Source organism: Anoplophora glabripennis, unplaced genomic scaffold (genome assembly GCF_000390285.2).
Source record: "Anoplophora glabripennis isolate ALB-LARVAE unplaced genomic scaffold, Agla_2.0 scaffold455, whole genome shotgun sequence".
NCBI lineage: Eukaryota > Metazoa > Arthropoda > Insecta > Coleoptera > Cerambycidae > Anoplophora > Anoplophora glabripennis.
In genome coordinates, this window is record NW_019416611.1 from 329,566 (window position 1) to 354,230 (window position 24,665).

The 24,665-nt window shown below is 30.5% G+C and overlaps 1 protein-coding gene across 1 annotated transcript in view; it reads right to left on the reverse strand.

Moving 5' to 3' along the window:
- The window catches only part of LOC108909631 (neurexin-1-like), a 341,617-nt gene that overhangs the window by 308,550 nt on the left and 8,402 nt on the right, over nt 1-24,665 (reverse strand). Inside the window, exon 2 of the mRNA XM_023455085.1 lies at nt 16,965-17,100. Within this exon, the coding sequence (XP_023310853.1) occupies nt 16,965-17,100 (136 nt within the window). The remainder of the gene's footprint in view (nt 1-16,964; nt 17,101-24,665) is intronic.

Sequence of the window (24,665 nt, forward strand, 5' to 3'; positions counted from 1 at the left end):
CTTTTATCATAAAACTATAAAATAGCGCATAATTTAGAAACTTTTTTGACTGCACTTAATCGCGCTAATTGTTTACTCTAAACATCTACCAACATGAATCATAGAAGAACGGAGATGCGAAAAATAATTGTAAGATTCGATCGACTTACCTGTAAGGAAGATCAATCTCAATTATTTGAGCATCGTAGTTCTTCTATGATGGGGCCCACCCGCCACTCTTTTTTTTTACCCACAGCGCGATTGGTTCGGTCACAAAATGAACTGGCTGGCTATCAATAAGTAGTAACGGACTGTTACGAAACACTTTTTTCCTTTAAACCTGTGCGCGCGTCATGTATAAGTGAGACCTACCAACATGAATCATAGAAGAACTACGATGCTCAAATAATTGAGATTGATCTTCCTTACAGGTAAGTCGATCGAATCTTACAATTTTATAGCACATATTTTATATCGGCAAATTCAACTGTTTTTTTGCCTTTATTGTTATTATTAATTAATAAAATTAATATGTGTCTTTAAATAATAAAATCATTTGATATACCCGATGTTACAACAACAATTAATTGTTCAAAATTTTATCCACCAACGTGAAAACACATTTGGGTCCGTCTTACTCAGTTTCCGCGAACTAACATAAATGCTGTCTTGTTTCACTATAACACAAATGCTTCACCATAATACAAATGTTGTCTTACTTCACCATAAATTAAAACGATATCCATCAACTCCGAGTTGCTACACACGCAAACCATTTTTGATACTAACTACTAAAAAACTATTATAAACACCACAGGTAACAGGTAAACACTATCGCAACGACGATTGCAAAATGGAATTTCAGTATTCGGAGTCGTTGAAGCCACGTGGCTCTCCACGTGTGTTGTGAATGACGCTAGAGACTACAGTTGTCCAGCTATGTAGTGGTTGAATGTACTATAACTTCAATATTTTTTCTCGGAAACTATAAGGATTTTACAAAAATTTTTGTTACGATATTGATTCCATTTCTTATGCCGCATATATTCCCAAATTTTTTTGGTTAAGTTGTGAATCACCCTGTATAGTGTGTAATATTGAATGGGGATCATATTTATACGGATGCTATCTTTGACCCTTAGAAACAAGTACCTATCAACAGTTTAGTTTCTCGAATTCCGCATGAATACTTGATTTTTTAAATCTTTTTAAGTATAATGCATGCCCCGCCGCTGGACAAGCTAGTGTGACCTTCAACAGCGGCGCGCGTTAGTCGCAGGGCATACACAATTGGGAACTGGGCTGTGCATTGTTGTCAAATCTTATAATTTAAAGGAAATATTAATAAAAAGCAAATTTTCAAACCATTCGCCATGAGGTATTGTTCTTTGGCGCGTTACTTTTAGTGAGTGGGTGTTCGCCAGTAACCATATCATCCCACACAGACGAAAATTTAATAAATTTAATTCTTGTAAATAAGATAAACTATGAAATTGTAGTTAGCAAGTAATCTAACAGAAAAGCAGAAATCAATAATGATAAATGAAACACGCAAAAATAAGTAAACAACCTGTTTACGCACCTTACTTTTACAGCATATGACATACTTGAAATTTTGTAGCTAATTTTCTAGTACTGGTGTCAGGATCTTTTTCCATGGCGTTTAAAATAATTTTCTCACTCTCTAAGCTTATTCACGTCCAACATTAGCGTATTGGCGTTCAAAGCTATTGTAATCTTGTAATGTTGAACCAATCTACAAATATTTTCTTATTCAGTATTTATAAGTTAGGACAATCTATCTGATATTGTTTTCTCTGCCGCTGACAAAAATTAGGTTCTAACCATATCTTTCTTGATTCGTGCTTATTCACAATATCATACAGAAACTTGAAAAAATTAGAACACAAAAATACACTATAGGTACCGTCATTAATCACTGAAATAAATAACTTTACGAACAACCTCTCTTAAACCGATGAAGTCGAAAACTAAAATACAATGTACAATGAGTATCGGTTACTAACCTACGTTGCTCTTCGGAAATGTTCGAAACATGATGGGATTCTGCTTAAATTTAAACTGTTCACGGTTTAATTTTGTCGCTATTTATATAAAAATAATTATTGTAAAACATAAATTAGTTTTATTTACAATCAGTAACGTTACATACGTTTTGTCAAGGGTTATATTAGAGTAATAACAATGCAAGATGCTTCTAAAAAATATGTAATACTTATCATTTTTAATTTGTATTTAATATAATTAATTATTAATTACCAGTTATTCATTATTTCACTTCATTGGATAGGATTTTTAGGAAAATTTCTTGAATTTATTTGAATTAAAATATCTTCCAAATAAAGTAAGAATACTAGAGATCTTAATTATTAGACATCCTATTTGAAACATACTTTGATGTACCTCCAGAAATTAAAATGTTCACAATTGTGCTCGGGCATTTGACACCTGACATAAACCAGTGATTATATTAAATATACCATATTTATTCCACCACAAGAATACTCTTGTAAAAATGAAAGCACCCTTTTTGAAAACTATTGCATACTACTTTTAAATTACATTTTAGATGTACATACCGCGAACATGTAGCCTCTTAATAAAAGTCTCTCCTAAACTATCACGTCCTCGGGATTTTCCATAAAAATTCTACCAGCACTCCAAAAAGTAATAAACCTTATAGTAAAATTAATTCAATCAGAAACTCTGCGCTATGTGTATATTATTCCAAGCAGTATATTTTACTGATCAGAATTCTCTCGGATCCGTTCTCTGCGGTTATGCAAAACGTGTCTGTTTTAAATTTCGCTGCAACTTTGTAACAATGTGGGTTGCATTCCGTAATTTTGCTTCACGGCGATATTAAGTCGGTTTAGGTAGGATATTTGTTGTTTTTGGAGCGTTTGTTACCAACTTCCCTGTTCCCGCAATTGCGGAGTTTGCTGTGTAGGGATTAATTTGGTAGTTGAAGATGGAATTTATTCGAATTATCGGCGGGCTGTTCTGGAAGGGAAGCACTATAAGTTAGTTAATGGAACAACCACAACAATTTATTTTGATTAGTGAATATGTTTGTATATTAATGTGTGATATTAGTTCCAGGAATGTACAATACTAGAATACTAGTATGGTATGTGAGTACATTTCTTTTGTTAGATATAAAAACTTATGTAACCAATGAACCTTTTTAAAGAAAAAATAAAGCGTTATTTTCCATAGGCAGTGTTAAACATTATCTAAATGATTTTATCTAGATGAATCATGGAATTCTGTAGATAAAATGTGATTATCTATTTGGATAATATATATTTTTACAGCCATGGGAATGCATCTACAAATATTTGGACAATGTATGGACATGTACGTAATGTAAGTGTTACTCTGATCCGCTCTGCGTACTGACCAACCAACATTTAGTAAAGTCAAACCCATACAAATATTTGTAAAGAATTTACAAGGAAAGTCTTTATGTAAGAAAAATAGAAGTAAGTATTTAGTTTTAAGAACTGAGAGAAAAGGTGCGAAAAAACAACACTTGAAATACTTGATTGTATTTAATCAAGCCATAGGTGCATAAGAAGCTGAAAACTTGTATAAAAAGGAATGACAGATTTCAATACAGATTCAGTAGGTATAGTGGAAGAATTTCCTATAAAATTTTTCATTCTAAACGGAATTGTAGAAAAATTTGCAGTCGTCATTTATTTGGCAAAATTTATATAAATGTCACATTTCCCAGCGTCATTCTGTAAAAAGACATCTACATAATCGTGAATTGCAAAAAGTAAAAAAAAACAATAGAAACTGGCCGCAAATTAATATGATGTAAAATTAAAGTTAAAAGGAAAACAAAAGTTAAGGTATACCTACATTCATAAATAAAACTTAAAATAACAATTATGAAAAAGGAAATGCAAGAAAAGTTGGACAGATTCATCAAAAAACAACTTGGTAGTAATAATATTTATTTCAAAGTTTTGATCAGGTAGTACAATATATTTTTTTATATTTACTTTTTATTATTTTTTTATTTCAATTATTATCAATATTATTTTATTCTTTAATTTTATTAAGATTTTCAATTTGTAGATCAATGATTTTAGCTAGAGAAAATTTTTATTTATTGTAGTAAATTTGATATTATCTTTATATTTAGCTTTTCCTCCAATGAATTTATTTTTATTTTATTTATTTTTAAATTATAATTTCAACATTAATTTTAATTATTGGGTGAGGATATCAGCCTGAGCGAATTGAGCCTGAGGTTTATTTATTATTTTATACTTTATTGGTTTCATTACCTATAATAGTTTAAATTTTTTATTATTATGAGAATTATTTTGAGTTAGATTATTATTTTATGAAAAATGATTTAAATAATATTTTTATATAATATGTATAAATTTTGTATTTTTCGCACAAATACTTATATTTTTTATTCATTTATGATAACCTAAGGCTCATGTAGAAGTACCAGTCTCTGGGTCTATAATTTTAGCTGGAATTATATTAAAATTAGTTGGGTATGGTTTAATGCGATTAATAAATTTTTTGTATCTTTAATATTCTTACGATAAAGAGATATTAAGTCTTTAATTGCTTATTTTTCTGTTGCTTATATAGGATTAATATTAGGAGGGATTATAAATTTAAATGTGTGAGAATTCATTCATTAGTAATAATATTAGATCATGGATTGTGTTCATCAGGTTTATTTTGTTTAGCTAATATTGCTTATGAGCGTATTTTAACAATAAGATGTGGATTATATTTAAATAAAGGCATAATAAATATTTTACCTAGATTATCTTTACGATGATTTTTATTTAGAGCATCAAATATAGCTGCTTCACCTTCTTTAAATTTATTAGGATAAATCATTTTAATAGATTGGTGAGATTTAGAAAATATTTAATAATTTTTTTAAGTTTAATTTCTTTTTTTAGAGCTGCTTATTCTTTATTTTTATATGCTTATTCACAACATTTGATTTATTATTCAGGAGTTTTTAGAATTTTTAGAATTACTTTACGAGAATACTTATTATTATTTCTACATTGAATGAAAAATGATCTCAATCGTTTTTTAGATGACTAGGTTTTCGCGACGAAAAAATTTCGAATGAAATTTGCGAAATAAAAAATTAGAATAAAAGTCCCATCCTGAGATATAGAAAAGGGTTGCACATATAATTGAAACATACTTTTTCTTTCATTGATAAAAATTTCTATTGTTTTTCACAAAATTTTATTTTATTATTTTTTTAAATAACATTATAGAATTTGAAAAATTGAGTTTTAATATCAAAAATCGAAATTCGAAAAAATGGAACTAAATGGAGATGTAACTAAAAATTCTGAAATGTAGATACTGAAACTAAAATGAGGTTACCTGGAATTAAATTGCCCAATTGTGCCCATTTCTGAAATATATCTGGAAAAGGTGTAAGACTTTACCTACAAGCAATGAGAACTCATTTTTAATAGCCATTGAAATCTAAAATAGAAAGTTTTCTACGATTTCTTACATATTAAATCACGTTTCTTTGCACATAATAACAGCAATTCAATTAAACTTTATTTAACTTGTTTTCTTTTGTCATATTGAGCATTGAGCATCATATTGAGTTTGTTTTAGTTAAATACCCAACTATAACAAAAATTGTGCAGAGAAATAAATGATATTTTACGAAAATTTTTAACACAGTTTGAGCATTTTTTGCAAATTTTAGATTTTAGGTTACAACCTATATATACTGTGTACTCAATTCTAGATACTGATACTTCCCAATAAACTCAAAAACAATACAACTCGGCTAATTCTCATGTGGTGCAAGAGCTCTCCAATATTGCAATGATACGATAAGGTTATTCGTTTCTGGTTACCTTACATATTCGGTGACTGCAATAATTGCAACCTACAGACTTTGTTGTTCGACCGTAAAGTCCATCCCCTAATTAGATGGCGTACAATGCTGATCCAGAATGCCATCTATTCAACCTGTCATAGAGGAATAGTCCAAACGCACTGTTATGCCCGGCAGCATAGCAATTCCACACAAGGCACAAGGCATAACTTGAATGGGGAGAGTAAATGTGTGCAGTTCTAAATAAGGTGGTTTCCCACGTTAAGTTCGTAGATTACTGATGGTACTTTACAATAAATAAGTAAAATATGGGTGTGTATTACTTCTAAGGAACTAAGTTCGTCCAAAGTAAAACAATTAATATACAGGGTGATTCACAACTTATCCAAAAAAATTCGGGAGTAGATGCGGCATGAGAAATGGAGTCAATATCGTAAAAAAAATTTTTGTAAAATAGTTTCCGAGAAAAAAAAATTATTGAAGTTATAGTACATTCAACCACTACATAGCTGGACAACTGTAGTTTCTAGCGTCATTCGCAATACGCGTGGAGAGCCGCCTGGCCTCAGCGACTCTGAATACTGAAATCCGATTTTGCAATCATCGTTGCGATAGTGTTTACCTGTTATCTGTGGAGTTTACAATAGTTTTTTAGTAGTTGGTGTCAAAAATGGTTTACGTGTATAGCAACTCAGAGTTGATGGATATCGTTTTAAATTATAGTGAAGCAAGACAACATTTGTATTATGGTGAAGCATTTGTGTTATGGTGAAACAAGACACCATTTGGGTTAGTTCGTAGAAACTGAGTAAGACGGACCCAAATGTGTTTACACGTTGATGGATAAAATTTTGAACAATTAATTGTTGTTGTAACATCGGGTATGTCAAATGATTTTATTATTTAAAAACACAAATTAATTTTATTAATTAATAAAGGCAAAAGCAATTGAATCTGCCGATATAAAATAGGTGCTATAAAATTGTATTTATTTCTTTCCTTGCGAATATTTTTGTCCGTTTTTATCACACCGCCATGCCAGTCGCATTCTGCAAGGTCAGGTTTTACAGTGGACCAGTTTCAAGTACCGTGCAGAAGTGTATTTTTAAATCATTTTCGAACTGCCCTTTTTGATTTTTTCTTTACAAAATTGTATTTGTAATTTGACGTCTCCTGTACATCCAGAATTTTTTTTTGGTTAAGTTCTGAATCACCCTCTACATATCAATGAAATTAATTATTATTTTTGTTCCTAGCCGTGACTGACAACTGAGAATACAGATCAACATTAACTTCAGCTTGATAATTTAATGTATGTATTTTTGCATTGCAAGGATGTTTGTTCCAGAAGCCGTAATAATAAAAAATAAAAAAAGAAAAACATAAATACAGTACCTATATTAATGAAAGGGTGTACAGGGAAGCTCAAAATGGTTGTAGTACTTCATAAAAAAAATTTTCCTATCGAGCTTCGTTGTGGAGTTATTCGCCTTCAAAGAAAGAAGTTTAAAAAACAAATTCCAATGACTTCTAAGTCGTTACCAAGACAACAATGAAATTTGGGCAAAATAACTCATGGTAATGTTCATTTCCAACTTTAAACTGACATTCAATGTGCCTGGATTATACAGGAGCAGACAAAATTATCCATTTAAATTTATACATCTTTGACAGTGTTGCCAAATTTAACGTTTTTCTTTAATAGTTCGATTACTCTCTCACTTTGTTAAAAAAAAGGTATACCGTACATAGTGATGTTAAATTACTTATAATTTATGGAAATGTAATTTTACTGGTAATATTTCATGTAAGTTACAAATTAGCTTGTAATTTATGTAATTTATGACATTTAAATTTTACGACATTTTAAAGTGTACTCAGCTTGTTTAGCTTCTCAGTACTCAGCTTCTATAAAACTAGTCCTGCAATTCAATGATTAAAAAATAATATTTGTCGATTTTTATGCAAAAAATTAAAATTTTTATTCATATAAGTAACATTCATATAAGTGCAGCAGTAAAAATAAAATAAATCAAATCTAAATACAAATAAGTATTTAAGTTTCTATTTAAAGCAGCTTTTGTGTCTTTAAGCATTTGTTTTTCTGGGACATAGGCCTTCTTTTGGTATAATGTATTACAATTAACAGTTTTTAATTTTTCGTCCTTTATTTCTGTTTCCTTTTCTATCTCTTCCGTTCTATCTACTTCTGTCAGTTCGGTCTTTGCATGATCAACCTAAATTTTAGTCAAAATTACGAACGAAAAATGCAACAACGAAAAAAAAACAAACCTTTTCAAGTAAAACATTTTGTATAACAAAACACGCCTTTTTTCATTACATTTTGCCTCAAATCCTTCATTTCTTTCAGATAATACCTTATTCTTAGAGCTTGTATAATCCTGGTCCTCATCCTCACTATCACCATACTCTTCAGAGTGAATGCTAATATTGCTAAACTAAAAGAAAGGTTATAAAATCTTATATGTCAAAATTGAAATTGGCGCGATATTTAAAATTAAGTGTAAATTAACATTAATTACAGTAAATTATGTAATTTACCTAAGTTACAAAAATTACATCAATTACATAAATTACATCCGTTATCTCGCGGTAGAAAATGGAGTGGTGCACCATCGGGCATAAGCCACATGTTATTTCAAATATTTAAAGGCACGTCTTCCAATAACGGGTTAGGGTGTTCTGGTAGTAAATGTAAGTATTTATTCCCAAAGCGTCATCAATGATATGTGGTCCCACTAAGTAGTTTCCAATTATTCCCATTCATACAATAATGAAAATTTTTTGTTAGTGTTGGAAATCAGTTGGCGTAAATCCGAACAGCTGCAGAAGCATTACATTCTGCAAGTTCGTACATTAGATGAATATCTGCAAATTCTTCACAGCTAAAATCCTCCATGACATTGAATCAATAAATGGTGTCAAAATGATTTATGACAAATATCTAACCGCTAATTATACATACTTATGAAAAGCCGCCCAAATTCCAAAAATTTGGCAAAAAAGGTAAAAACCCAATTTTGAAAAAAAAAAAGTACGCTGTTAATAAAATTTCACATTTGGCAACGCTGTCAAGGATGTATAAATTTAAATGGATAATTTCGTCTGCTCCTGTATAATTCAGGCATATTGAATATCACTTTAAACTTGGAATTGAACATTACCGTGAGTTACTTTAATTACCCAAATTTCATTGTTGTCATGGTAACAACTTAGAAGTTAGTTATAATTGGAATTTGTCTTCAAACTTCTTTCTTCTCTACTTTCTCGACAAAGAAGCCCGATAGGGAAAAATTTTTTATGAAGTACTACAACTATTTTGAGCTTACCTGTATACCCCTTCATTTTTGACAAGACCTTTCCGGACACCCTGTATAAACCACTACTACAGTTCTGATAGCATACTAATTTGTATTTCCCATTTTAAATTCTTGTAAGCCTAATTATTTACATACCGTTCATCTGTTGAGGTGTTTCTTTAGCATAGTTACATACTTATGTTTGGTAAAGGCATGTCTAACTTCATTTTATAGGAAGAGCTAATAATAAACAAAAAAGCATACAAGTTTTTTCTTGACAATTTTTATAAATTTTAGAAAATACAATTAATCATTAAAGTAAAATAAAAGTGAGATAGTGCTATTTAGTAATTTTTATGTAGATGCTTACTTGTTACTTAATACTTAATATTCTTGGCAATTTTTAAATATCGACAAAGGTTTTAACAGATTTCACTGCTAGAAATGAAATCAGGTAGTAGCCAGTATCGAACAAATGTAACATTAACTAGATGAGATGAAAAACAAATAAAATAGTATAGGTAAGGTAAACTGAAGTAAATATAATAATGGGATAATATTTCTCTAATATTAGCTTTTACATATTAAGACATGATTAGGAGCCTTGTAATAATAATAACGGATATTTCCTCTAGTCAATACAATTGAATAGGAATAGTAAAAAAAAGTACATAAAGACAAGACTAATTTACAACTTAAGATTAATTAACAGAAAGTTTATTAACAAAATATTCTTCAGAAACAGAATAGAAACATTTATCAACCAAGTATTTTTCAGAGCCTTTTTGAAGCTATAAACAGAGGTACAAATTTTTATATAATTAGGTAATCTATTGAGCATTCGTATACCAAGACAGTTAGGTCAGTTAAAAGACAGACTACCAAAAGGTATACTAAAATGGTAAGACTGCCGTGTATCAATTGAATGAATCTGATTTCTGTGGACTAACTGGTTTTTGTTGACAAAAATATATAGACACATTTCATACAACAAAACATAAGGCGTTGTTAAAATACTGTAACAAACGAATATCCGTCTGCAGGATTCCCTAGCTGACATTCCGAACAAACACCTAATCATATATTGATATGATACTGAATTTAACTTCATTACTAATTCGTTACATTGATTATTCCAAATTAGACACTCATCCAGGGTTAATCCTAGAAATTTTACAAGATTTGTGTTATTAATTAGTGTATTGTTAACATTGACATCAACAATATTACAAAGCTTTTGTCTATTGTGAAATCTTATAACCCGAATTTTATTGACATTTAATAGTAACGAATTTTGACTAAACCAGTCGCTCATCCTGGATATTACTCTACCGAAGTCTCAGATAATTTTTTATCCGATTTGTCTGAGATCACCACTGACGTATCATCGGCATAAAAAGTGAAAGACCCCAATCCTGAAAGTTTGTCTAAGTCGTTAATGTACAAAAGAAACAAGACAGGGCCCAGTATCGAACCCTGGGTACCCTTGTATTGATTTTTTTGATTTCGGAAGTTGCATTATCTATAGCAACATATTGAACTCGATCTCGAAACCCATTTTTGGGGAATGCCACGAATCCCATATTTCTGCAACTTGTCAACCAAGATGTCGTTGGTTGTAGTTATGTCCACGTCAAAACTGATGCATTTCATCTGAAATTCTCTTTCCGTAAAATACTTCAAAATAAAATATATTTCTGGTGGAGTTATAGACTCATAGTAGGCTATATGACAACTTTATTTAAAAGACATTAAATAAATCTACAATAGTGAACTTCCCTTGATTGTTAAATTTCATTTGCAAACTGGTGTACTTATATGCTATCAATTTCGCATCTCATTCTATTTTGCTGAAGTGTGAACTGTTAAATCTAGTTTTTTTTTTTTTGAGCAAGTTATCAAAAATAGTTAATAACGGCTATACAATATACAATAAAATTTTGACGTGTATATTATTATAGATAATATTAACAATCATCTTTTTTACTATTAATTTTTACATTCTGCACTCCACCCATTTCAATCATTCTGAATTTGATCGAACACAGTTTTCAAAAAGTTCAATTTTTAAGTGTGGCTTTATTTATTAATCTCTCACTAATAGTGAAGGAGCTCTGCAGACTGAGATGGATGCGCAATCTGCTAAGTGCGTCTTACGATTTTGGCTCATCTGATTTAGCTGGTTTATAACCTGAGTCGATAAATTCGTGGAGCACTGGAGAAAATAGTTGTAATATTACCTGAATTGTTTTCTATATTTTATTTCATTTTTGGAATGATAAAATTGAAATATTTAAATTTACTTTATCTCTACTATTTAAATATATAATAAAAATAACTAACCTACTGGATTTCATTACTTTTACAGAACTACGAAGATAACTATTTCCCTAGTGTTCCTCTAATGTATTGGCTCAGTGTAGTTCGAAACAAGAACAGACAACAAAACAAAGACTAATCGGTATTTTCCCCTCACCACCACTGTTTACACTTTTTTCACCAAACCGTTTCTTGCTGTATTGATACTGTTAGCAGTACACTAACATGCACTTTTAACCAGGTATGGATGTAAGAAAAATAATTCGGTGGGATAATTAAAAACACAGAGTCCAAGTGGATGTTGTTTCTGATTGGACAGCAAGGACTGTCACCCCACTAGACTTTAAATAACTTAACGGTAATCTAACGTTCTTTACGAATATTTAGGCCCTTCAATACGATCAAAAATTTTTTATTTCATATACTCAAATTTTAACAGGAGTTTTCTTGAAAAAATAGAAAAGTTCGTTGAAGAACAAGTACTAGATAGAATCTAGAGAACGTCGGACCAATTGCCGATCGATAAAACAGTGAATCTTATTGCTATTTTCCTTCTAATCCCGTCATATACCGTACTAAAACAAACCGTTATAAATAAAAGCTACATTAGGAACAAAATTCAAAATATTTTCATTATAATAATTATTTTGCAATTTTCTTGTTTATAGGGAGCAAATATTTGATACTTGTAGAATACTGAATAACAGTACCAATATTTGCCTTTCAAGGCACATTCGATGATATTTTTAATGTAACATTCTTGAGAATGTAAGTGAACTGCAAATATTTGAGGAAGTTGAAATTATAAGCCCTACAATGCATATATCGATGAAAAGAGAATTTTTTATATATGTTGCAGAAAAATACGGGTTGTTCCGATTGAATTTAAAAAAAAGTTTTGTCGGTTTTAAATTTCCAAAATCTGTCGTGAAAAACGGGACACCTAGTATAATTTTCTTCAGGTAATGTTGATAGCGGAAGGTGGTGCACCTTATGTTGTTTGTGTATTCAGAAAAGCAAGTGGAAGCAAGAACGAAGAAAAGATATAAGGCATTTTCGAAACGCTTGCATCTTTCAAAAGTTTTATAAACTGGATTATTTCGAAAACGGTTAGATTTAGGTACAGGAAAGCTTTAACATTTTTGACTTAGTTTTAATTTATCTTGTCGATAATGCAGTAATATATAGGGTGTTCCATTTAAAATAACGAAGTTGACAGCTATCTCGGTATAACCAAAACGTTGATGGCATTATTTTCATTGAAGAGAACATATCTGATAACCTTCGCAAACAAAATCTCAGAGTCATTATTGTCTTTGGTTCCTCTGAAACGTTTAATAGGCCACATACCGTGAAGAATCCTGTGTAGGGTATCCACGTACAGATGTCCACAGTTAGAGTGGAAAAAAGAAAAATATTTTTATTTTTCAACAAGGCATTCTCGATTAAAATTTTTGCTTGTCTTTAAAATGCGGTTGGCATGGAGTACTTTCATCTTGCATCTTATATTACAATTTCAAATTGTGTATGAATCGGCCTACTTTGATAGAAACGAACAGTAAAACATTTTTATTGTTCATTTTACGAGAAAAAGGCGTTCTTGATTAAAATGTTTGCTTGTCTTTAAAATGCGGTTGGCACGGAGAACTTGAAAATTGATAAATATAAAAGTCGTGCCTTTTGCTCACCATTCAAATAGATATAATTGGCATGAACTTTATTTAATAATTTTTATTTAATGTCATTGTTTTAATGTGTATGAGCAACGGAAATATTTCCAAACTTCTTAATAAATTATATTTGTTTCTTAGTTTGTACTTAGCAATTCACACACTTAAGGGAATTAGCACACAATATCTTAATATACTATAAACTAACACTATTAATTAACAGCATACTTTAAATTGAGAAACTTATTATTAGGTAACAGTTTAGAATTATTTCAATTTTATAAATAAGTTCTTGGGAACTTCTCCAAATCTCCTGTAAAATTATTGAGTGAACAGCTTCCCTAGTGCGCTCTTTTAACATATCAATGTTATTGTCTAAAGGCTTGCTGTATACAATTTGTTTTAATCGAAGACCCCAGAAATAAAAATCTAAAATTGTTAAATCTGGGCTGCACGGTGGCTACTGAATCGAACCATGTCGTCCGATCCACTTGTTGGGAAACATGTCATTTAACCACTGTACAACGTTAGTCGAAGAATGCGCTGGACAGCCATCATGTTGAATATAAAATGAATTAAAATAATTCAAAGGTAGTTATTCCAATTTATAACTAAAATAAGTTCAAGCATTGCTAAGTTACTGTACCTATTGCAAGTGCTTTCAAAAAATATGGTCCTATTATATCATGATAAGAAATAACGCACCAAACATTTACTTTTTGAAAGTATTGACGCCCGGACGATATTTTAAAATGAGGATTGGCATCACTCCAGTATCAAGCATGTTGCGACGCAATTATTCAATTAGTTAAAATATGGGTTCGTCGGAAAACATTTTCTTGTGAAAATTTCTGTCCATGCTTCCAATCCATAAACAAAAGTCAAGACGTTTTGCTTCATCGCCCGCTTCTACTCGTATAGTGTTATTGCTAATTGGTTTATAGGGAAATATTTTATTTACTTTCAAATTTTTTTGGATATGCGATTTCTTAAGTTGCAAATATTCTGCGATTTTTCTTAATGATAACTTAGGATGGTCTTCTACAGATTGTAACACTATCAGGGTGGTGACATAATATTCATCATAATTTTTCTTCGATCGTGGTATGTTCAACACTGAACCGGTTAATAAAAACCTCTGAATTAATCTCCTACAAGCCGATATTGAAATATGAACATTTGGAAATTTTTGAAGGAACTCTAATAATTTGACGGTAACAAGTTTCTCCTTTGCCAAAGCATTGTATTAAATACATATTTGCTGCAACGTAAGCATATGTATTAAGAATAACTCACTATTACTCAAAAGCCCTATAATTTGACGGTAACAAGTTTCTCCTTTGCCAAAACATTGTATTAAATACATTTTGCTGCAACGTAAGCATATGTATAAAGAATAACATTATTACTCAAAAGCCCTATCACTCTTCATTATAACGGTCGTTGCCAAACTTTTTTATTATCCATGCCAACCGCATTTTAAAGATATGCAAAAATTTTAATCAAGAATGCCTTTTTCTCGTAAAATGAACAATAAAAATATTTTACTGTCCATTTCTATCAAAGTAGGCCGATTCATACACACATTGAAATTATAATATAAATTTCAAATCTAAGAAATTTTCCTTAATAACATATTTCTGTATTGTTAAAAACAAAGGCCGTTTATTCTTGAACGATTTTTATATTTACCGATTTTCTGATCACCCTGTACATACAAAATGACAGTTCTCCATGCCAACCGCATTTTAAAGACAAGCAAATAGTTTAATCGAGAATACCTTTTTCTCGTAAAATGAAAAATAAAATAATATATTTTTCCTCTTTCCACTCTAACCGTTCACATACTGTATACAGGTATGACATTAAACTTGTTAATAAATGATTGTTCTAAACGTAGTGTAATTTTCTAGAGTACATTTTATAACAGTTTCATGTTTGATGTAGTGTAGAGGCGACAGAAACAGAGTTAAAGTTGAGCAACGCGCGACTCAGAAAAAAGCCCGCTTAGTCCCTCAACTTTTTCCCATAACACTCGATCATCCCTTACACTGACCACACGGCGGTATATTTATTTTCTCCACTGCATTACGTTTTCTTTTGTCTTATCGATTCAAGAGCGCTTATTCTTTCCGACTCTCCATGGGGGACTCATATATTTTATTTGTAATACCATTTTCATTTCTTTTGCTGTCCCAATTTTTCCGCTAGCCGGAATTGTGAGGTGTGCGAAAGCAAGAAAGAAACGCTGATAAAAAATTCTATAAACTGGTTTAAATTCCCACCTCTCCTGTATTTCTTTTGCGGAATAGTGTTGAGATGTCTTAGTTTTAAGCAGAGATGACGTCAATTATACATTATGTTCCTTTTATGTCCAGGTTAGTGCTTAGAAAATGCAGAGTCCAGGCAAATACTAATAAACGTCTGTCTAGGTGTCAATAAACTTGATAAATGTGTATATTAAGGGAAGTGGCGGTATGTTTTAATTTCTTGAGTAATTGAATTAAATTTTGGCGCGAAATGAGGGTCCCATATAATGGTTTGTAAGAAACCTTCCTGTACAAATTCAATTAAAAGTTGGTATCAGCAATTTTAAAATACGGAAAACTTTGAAAGGAAAGATCAAATATACCGAGAATTTTTTTAAAGTTTATTTGAAAGTGTAGGTGTACTACAGAAATTTACGTTTTTGTTATAGAATTACTATACATATAAATAATTTACACATAAAAGGTATAGATCCAAGAAGTGAAGAAAGTATTCATTATTATAAAAAAATATAGGTAATATGTTTGTCACAACTTCTTCTTAAGTCGATTAAGTAAAACTGTTTTCATTATGGCTTTTATAATAGGTATATGTGTCCTTTTCTATTTGCAATTGTTTTTTCTGATATTACATTTCTTAGATACCATAAATTCAACTCAACGTAATCTATGCAAATGATCTTCGAAGATTTTTTCTTAAGTGTCGATGACTGTGTTCATCTTCAGAAATATATAAGGTAGTAGAATGACTCTCTTTCAATTCAACCAAGAGATTGTTTCTAATATTTTGAGATAATTTGAAAGATTTTGGAACTTACAACTGCAAAATTGACTTTTTCTGACATAAATTCAGGGCCCGATAGAATTTCAAAGAATATTACAGTTTGTTCCTATGAACCATGGGCCATCTTTTTCCGTTTTCACGATAGGGCGTTTCCACGAAATTCGACTGAATGAACTGAAATTTTGTTAAGTGGAGTTTCTGGAGATGCTAAATACTTTGAGGTTATTAATTTTTGGCTATATCAGTCCAATCCTGCAAATTTTCCTGGCTTTCGGTGTTGCTATTTTTGTATGGCATTAGTTCGAGGTTCATTTTTTTGTATAACCTATATACTTTAGAAATGCCGTACAAAAATGTTTTGCAGAAAACCACCCCCCTTGGTGGACAGGTTTAACTACCTGTACCAACAAGAATTGACGGCATAGTTTCTAAAGTTATTGTTACATATATGGTAGTATTGATTTATAATTTATAAGTAATTCATGCTTGAAAATTTCCGATGGGCTTTGAAGTCTATTGGCTTTGCGTTTGCTTCATGTATAGGTGTTATTATTATTATTCTAATAATGCCGAACGCTCCTTTCGCTGATAAAGTACACAAATTTATTTATTTTTATTTATACCTACTGTTATCGACGAACACGCCTATGATTAGCCGATGAAAACCCCGAGCTTTAGTTATTACTTAACACACTGTATACGCCTTATAAATATATTAATAAAAATTCCTGTGCTGACCTTTCTCGCAGTACTCGCCCTCGTAGTCGGGGTTCCGGCATTCACAGATGGGCCCGCTGTCCGTAGAGATGCAGATGCCGCCGTGTTGGCAGGGGTCCCGGACCTCGCAAGCGTCGCTGCTGTTGCCCCTCAGGATCTGCAACGCAATTAATGGGTTTTAGAAAAACGTCGATTCGGGACAGGTACAGATGCAGCACGGAGAGTGCTGTCGTAAAATGCTAAATGCAGTACGTAACTATATGATTTTTATGGTTACAGGTGTATTGCGGAAATAAATTGGATTTAATAAAAGGGGATATGCCCATTGCTCAGGGTTCAGTTCCTTTCTGCTTGTAAAATACAGGGTGTCTGGAAAAGAGGTCTAAAATTTCCTAGAAAATTGAACGTAAGGAAAAATTGAACTTTTGTTAAATTCAGGATATAGTGTTCTAGTCTCTATATGTTTGCCATTATAAATAATAATAATAATATGTACACTATATTTCGCTATTCACCATTATATCACGGTTAGGTATTTAGTAGGTGTTTTAGTACGAAATAATTTTGAAATAAATTTGAATGTAATGGCTTCTAAAATTAAAAAAGGGGTGGACCTTTTAGAAAAATTATTTTAGGGAACTTTTTATCTAAAGTCAGTAATATATTCTAATTTAGTGTCCTTATAAACCCCTCTGTATCAAATATTAATAAAATATCTCTCAAAATATGTGTGTATCGAAACATTTAGTTTTTCTTTACTTTAGCATAATCATTAATTTAAATCAAAGTTAAATAAGTTTTTCGTTTTACTTTCTATTTTATGTTGAGCTACTGAATTCTCGAGAAAACTTTTTATTTAGTCGTTAAAAAAGGACTAGTGTAGGAACATATTTGCTCAAAACATTTTGACATTCATTGAAAATATTCAGAAGAATAGTATGACAAAGAGGAAACAAAGTTACAACATTAACAATTAAATAATCTGAATTTCTGAAGAAAAAAGTTAATAGAGATAGGTTTTATATTAGAAACTTAGAAAATCAAATTAGGTTTATTTACGAAATTACCAGACAAGAAATAAAAGAGAAGAGTATATAAAAGGAAGTTATTTGCAACGAGATTATTTAGTTATTTAATGTTGTAATGTTATCAATAATTTGATAGTATTTTCAATAAATGTGAAAGTCTCAGCGGCAGATTTTTAAGCAACATTTTTATTAGCAACTAAAAAAAATGCTCGATAAATTAAACAGCTTTATAAACAACAAAAAGTAAAAAGAAACATTTATTTAACTTTGTCAGTTTTTGAATTAACGGTGTTGTAAAAGTAAATATTTGGGTATTCATCCCTCAAGTACCCACTTTTAAAAACATTTCAAAAAAATGTTTTAGAGAGTCTCTGGTGATGCTAAATTAGTATGTACATTAGCATTAATATTTAGATAAAGGAATCGTTAATATAATACTTCAAATATCCTCCCATTTTAAATTTTAAAACTGAACACCTATAATTAAAATCAAATTTAGTTTAGTGTTTTTATATCGAGTGTCTTTTTACTGAAATCTTATATTTTGTCACTGTACAACTAAAAATAGTAAAAAAGTATATGTATAAGCTATTTCTAAAACACAGTGTCAAATTGAAATAGGAGACATGAAATGTCACAAAAATGATTCAGGGTGATAAAGATACAATGCCAAAAACAAATGTTTTTAAAATAATGCCAAAATAACTGGTTGAATCCAAATAGTTTTTTTGTTTTACATTAGCGGAGATACAATATGTAATCAAGGATATTATTTTATCTTTAAAACTATAGTAAAATAGTAAATTTTTCTAAAAGGGAATTTTATACTGTACAAAAAAGGTATATCAACTGCACCGTTCGTTAGAAAATCAGCTATAAGCATTTTGTGCTGTACCTAGATGATAATTTTTGAAACTTTGCTGATACGTTATACTAATGAAAATATGTAGCTTTTTATATTGATTTAGAGATTTTTTTGCTAACATTTCTTATTCATCTTCATATATCATTTTAATTCGTATAATGTATCAGTAAAAGTTTAAATCTATTTGATTTGATTTTCAAGATCTGTTTTGTCAGCGGATAAAATTGTTTATTGCTAATTTTCTCGAACCATGAAAATTATAGACATCGAACAAAAGTATCTTTTATGGTATTCTCATTTTATTACATTACTTAAGAAGATACAAATCTTTTTTGTTTCAATTTTTGAAATTTCAAAAAGAATTGATTTCACTTAAATCAAATAGTTTCTAAAATCGTCTGACTCAAGTGGCCAGACTTGAAAGGTGCTTATTGTTAGTACCTGCAGGAAAGTCGAAATTGTCATATATGAGGTGCGATAATTTCCTCATTTTTAACATAGTAACGCATTTTTTTGAGAATTAGAAACAGTGCATCCATCATGAAAAATTTCATCATACGGAATGTAGCAGCATTATCAGAATAAAGTGAAATTTAAAAACACTAAATGCGTTTGAAGGCGCTCAGGCACGTTGAAATTGCTTACTAAATCATGTTACCTACTATAGCTAAAAATTAGATGAATCATATAAACATGACAATGAATTTAATCTGATTCGTTATTTATAGTAAAGTTATTTATTTCCAATTAAAATATTGTTAATAATTATAAATTCTCACAATTTTGTGATACTTCCGAGTATCGAAGTATAATTAAAGTCTTTTCCAATCTATACGTAGGTATATTCTAATTAGACCATTAAGTCAAGTAGAAAATAAAAGTGTCAGTTTGTAGTATGTATATATCATTTCGCAAATACTTTATTTATAAAGACGGCGGGAGCTTTTGGAGTGCTTACGAGACACGTGGTATATAAAATATTCAACAACAAAGTACCTATGTAATCACTAACATACGACACTGAAAACGCCTCTATTACTTACACCATGATTTAACGAATTCACAGCTGTCAATATGTTGTTAATGTTATTTGTCTAAAAATTTTGCTTTTTAGTATTATTTTAAGTAAGTACTTTAAGAAATCCCATAACCGTTTTTTTCTCTTTCTTCTCATCCGTCTGATTCCTTTTTCGCCAAATTACCCTTCGCTATTTCGTTGCATTTAATAACAGAGTAATTTTAACGCTACAGTTAACGAAACATACAAGTGCTCTCGCATCCAGTTAAGTTCTCGCCAGCCTCTAATCAGCCTTTGAGTATAATTAGCCAGAAACATCGCAGCGCCTCCAACTTTACATACGCCCGATTCGAAAGACAATTCTATTAGGGATTTGGAACGCTCTCTAATCCAATTAGCAACTGTGACAGCAACTGAAAAGTTGGGGATCTCTTCGGAAATATCTCTTCGAGTTGCTTAGTCGGATCATCGGCTGGAGAAACCAGTGGTGTTCTGGATTGACGCTAGAACGGAAAAGCCTCCCTGCACGAGATAAAAATAACAGGGAAACCAACGCGGTGAAATAAAGGGAATGCCGATATTCTGTGGACCTACGACCTGCTTACATTATTGCAGAATGGAGATATGAGACAGAATAATTTAATTTTTTGATAAAACTGAGTTATGTATTACTAAAAATGCTGACTTTTTCCAAATATGTATATAAAAGTAATCAATTACAAGTTTCTTAAATTCTGGAATTAAAAATATAATATTTCAGTAACCACTGGATGAACAACAGTGTTGCAAGAAAACTTTCATGAATGTTATCTCCCGTCAATAACATTTTTTCTAAAATGATTCTTAAGGACCCCATGGTACTTCAAATATTGGATGTAAAACACAGTTTTTGATCAATTACAGAAGAACCTTTGATGACATAGATATCAAATTTACTATTATGAATTTTTCTGACCGTACGTATTTGGTTTTGAACTAAAATCATCCAGTTGCATCGAAATTAGGAGGAAACTGAAGGGTTTCAACTAACAGTGAATATTTACTATAAAAGTAGTAGTTTTCTTACAACAGAATCATTCATAATCATAATCTTACGAGTTAGTCACCAGTGGATCATAGACAATAATAGATTTATTAATAATTTATTTTCCTTTAATTCCTTAGTAGTTAAGTACATATGTAATTATATAAAAATTAAAGCCATCTATCTCGCATTCAAATAAGCAAAAATTTATGCAAAATTTATTATTTTTTTATTTATATTTACCTGTCTTCTGCTGATCACAAGGCTTTTAACATTATTACGATTCTTTGGCTTTTACTCGTGAACGGTTTTTTTATGAAAAAAGAAGAGTACAAATTTTAATTTTAATTTTAATTACTCTATCTGAATTTATAAAGGAAGATTCCCTTCTTACATTTTTTATCAGGTTTTTTTCAAATTTTACATTATAGATAAAAACTACAGGGAAGCTCTGCTATACGAAGTTTTAGGACTACATATTCTATTCTATTGATAGAAAACTTTGTTTCGTGTTCAATTTTTACAGGATCATAGAAACTTTAAGAATCATTTTATATTTTTTTCTCTGTTTATTTGGTTCCTTTGGTGGTCACTAAAGCTACGCCACAAATAAACAACAATTTTAAACAACATTTTTACCTAAATGATAAAAAAAGAATGAATGTGAGGCCGAACAAAATATGATTGTTTGCCTAGAGATGAGGATATTTTTTAACTTTAATAAATACATTAATTACATCGAATCCAAAATTAAATAGTGGCAAGCATTTTTATTCATCAGAAATCAGAAGAAACGCCATTTTAAGTTATTCAAAATGTGATGTTTTATTATCTTAACCAAGTTAGTTTATTAATGATTTTTTCCACGTCAGAATTAACTGAGACGTAAAATTAAAGGAAAGAAAAATATTATTTACATGCAGTACGAGACAAGTGAAGAACATAACACAGAATAATTATTTTAATAACTATTAACTTACCATATTGATAAGATTAAAACTTTTTTGGAACTGCTGATTCCACCGATAACTTTATTGACTATTGAGTAACTCTTGTTAGACTATTGATTTTAATAAACACGCCACGGGCACACTATCTTTTCACAAAAACAAAAGAGCGTTGAAAAATAAAAATTACTTCATTTAAACATTTATTAATAATAATTTTCGCCGTAAAAGACAGATGTCTTCGTAAAAAAACTAAAGTAAAAGTAGCAATTTTCCCATGTTCAATAAAAATCGAGACAAAAAGGTATAGATAACATACCATTTATGGCCATAACTATTAATCTTTTTTATGTTGTATGTAAGTCGAGGACAATTCAAGGGGTCCTCAATAGGTTTTGATAATTTTAATTATTTTTATTAATTTTAAGCACCGTTTCTCAGTTTCAATGATTTTAATTACTAATAAAAAAGTTTGTAAACATCCCGTATGTCCTAACATCCACAAAAATGAACTTGTAAATATTCATAGTTTATTGCCATGACGGTTTAGACACAAAATTATCCCTGAACTGACCAAAACATGAGATCCTGCGCTATCGCTTCTTCTAACTAGTATAGCAAACATAATAACAAGAGAAATAACAAACCTTGGTTTAATATTTATGATATAAATTCTACCTATTTTCTAACATGCCTGCGCCACTGAGCATTATGGAGTGTTAAAATGAACCCCAATTTGAAGCCTTGCCAACACAAACTTCACAAACGAGGCATAGGATTTATTTCGACCTGCTTAATTTTATTTAAACCATTTGGGGTTTTCCTTTGTTATTCCAACCACACAGTTGTGAAGTATCTCGACGGATTTTTAAGAACTTTGTAATTCTCTTGGCATCGTTGAACTTATAAAAACACATTTGCGGAAATGCTTTCGGAATAAATATCGCTGACAATTAAGCTTGGACAAAGATTATTTTCGCCAGAGGACTCTGTACCGTGCAAATTGAATGTGGAACTGAATTTCAAAAGACAAACATGCATTGCACTGGTGGTGCAGATGGTTGAATTTAAAAAAAACTTTTTCAATAAAATAAAAATTGATACTACCTCATTTCATATAAAATGGAAGTAATTTATTTTTTCTATAAATACAATTTAAATAATTAAATCTTTAGATAAAATTTTGTGAAGCTCTGCCATCATTAGAATATCTCTGAATGAATGTAACTTTCTTTTTAAATTTCATCACTTTTCATCTCACAATCAGAAAACAGTATGAAACTCCTGAAGTTATTATGAGAATTTAGAAAACGTCCTGTTCTACATTATTATTAGGAAAAGTGAAATTTTTAAAAAAATTGGACATATGCTATACAGGGTATTAGAAGTTTGACTGCCTTAATTCTAACACACAATAGAATACGTTAAAATAAACAGAAAAACTTTATGTGACATGGGTCCTAAACTCAACCATCTCTAAGAAAAAAATTATTAAAATCTCCAACTTGATGTACAAAAGTTCGATTAATTAAGGAATATTGACATAACTGCGTGCATAGAATACCAAAAAATACAATGTTCATCACTTTTTTGGACTTCTTTATGCTCAAAAATAATTAGCGTTGTAATAAATTTAAAATTCAATAAAATTCATATCGAGCAATGTGGCAATGGCGCGGCGGTTTATTAACACGAGATATTAAGGTGTGCAGTAATTCAGTTGGTATCTGGATTCGATCGTGTCGGAGTATTTTTTGCGTACCACTATTTGCAAATGCGCGAAAATTGGATTCGAAGGTGTCGGATGTGCATCGAAAATAGTGGTGGATATTTTGAGCATATGTTGTAGTTTGTTTTATACTTGTGCGTTTAAAAATTACTGAATTTTATTTTTTGATAAGTACCTAAATAATTTTTAGTATGTATAATTATTTGGACGACGTAAATCTTTGGGTACTTTAATTACATATATTTCAAATACATAATTTTATTAAAAGTTAAGTTCCTGTTTTAAGAGATCCATAATTACTAAAACTCAGCTAAAATTTAAGCACAACACTATTTTCGTACTACAAAATCGATACATTCTATTTTATTTATTTAAAAACTGGAAAACAATTGTCTTAAGATTTACAAAATGTTTCACGATAATAGTTATTTACATTTTTTCCGTAGGACAGGTCTGCCGCGTGGTGCGCATCAGCTGGTTAAGCGCTGTTGTCACGTTGTGATGAAACTGCTCTGACACTGTATTAATACTCGCTGTATTTTGAAATCTGTTAATCTTACGCCCCTGCAATATACAACTTTTTTATTAATTTATGAATACTCTATCTCATGCTGAAGTAATGGCAGTCAAACTTCTTACACCATGTATACTGGGTAACCAAAAGATATAAATCCGTTTCTGGTCTGATTTAAAAAACTAATAACTGATCTTAATTAATTGCTTCACACATACTACAAACAAATAAGTAGTTCAATTTTTTTCCAAGGTCTGCCGTAATGACAGATTGTCAATTTTTATTAAATAACGAGCGTTCAAATAAAAACGTGGTCAAAGTTGGCTCTGACACATTGGACGTAGGGAGTAGCTTATAGCGACCAACTTAACCTCACTTCTCAACGAGCTGTATAGCAGCTGTCAGTTTCAATAACGTTAATGACTATATAACTTTATTTTAAAGAATAATCGTGATAACAATAACAAACAATTAAAGGAGCTGCGGAAAGTGTCCCCCTCCTTGTTATAACAATAAATTAAAGCAGCTGCTGAAAGTGTCCCCCTCCTTGTTCCAAGCACTTTTCACACCTGTTCCTCAAAGAATTAAAGACATTTT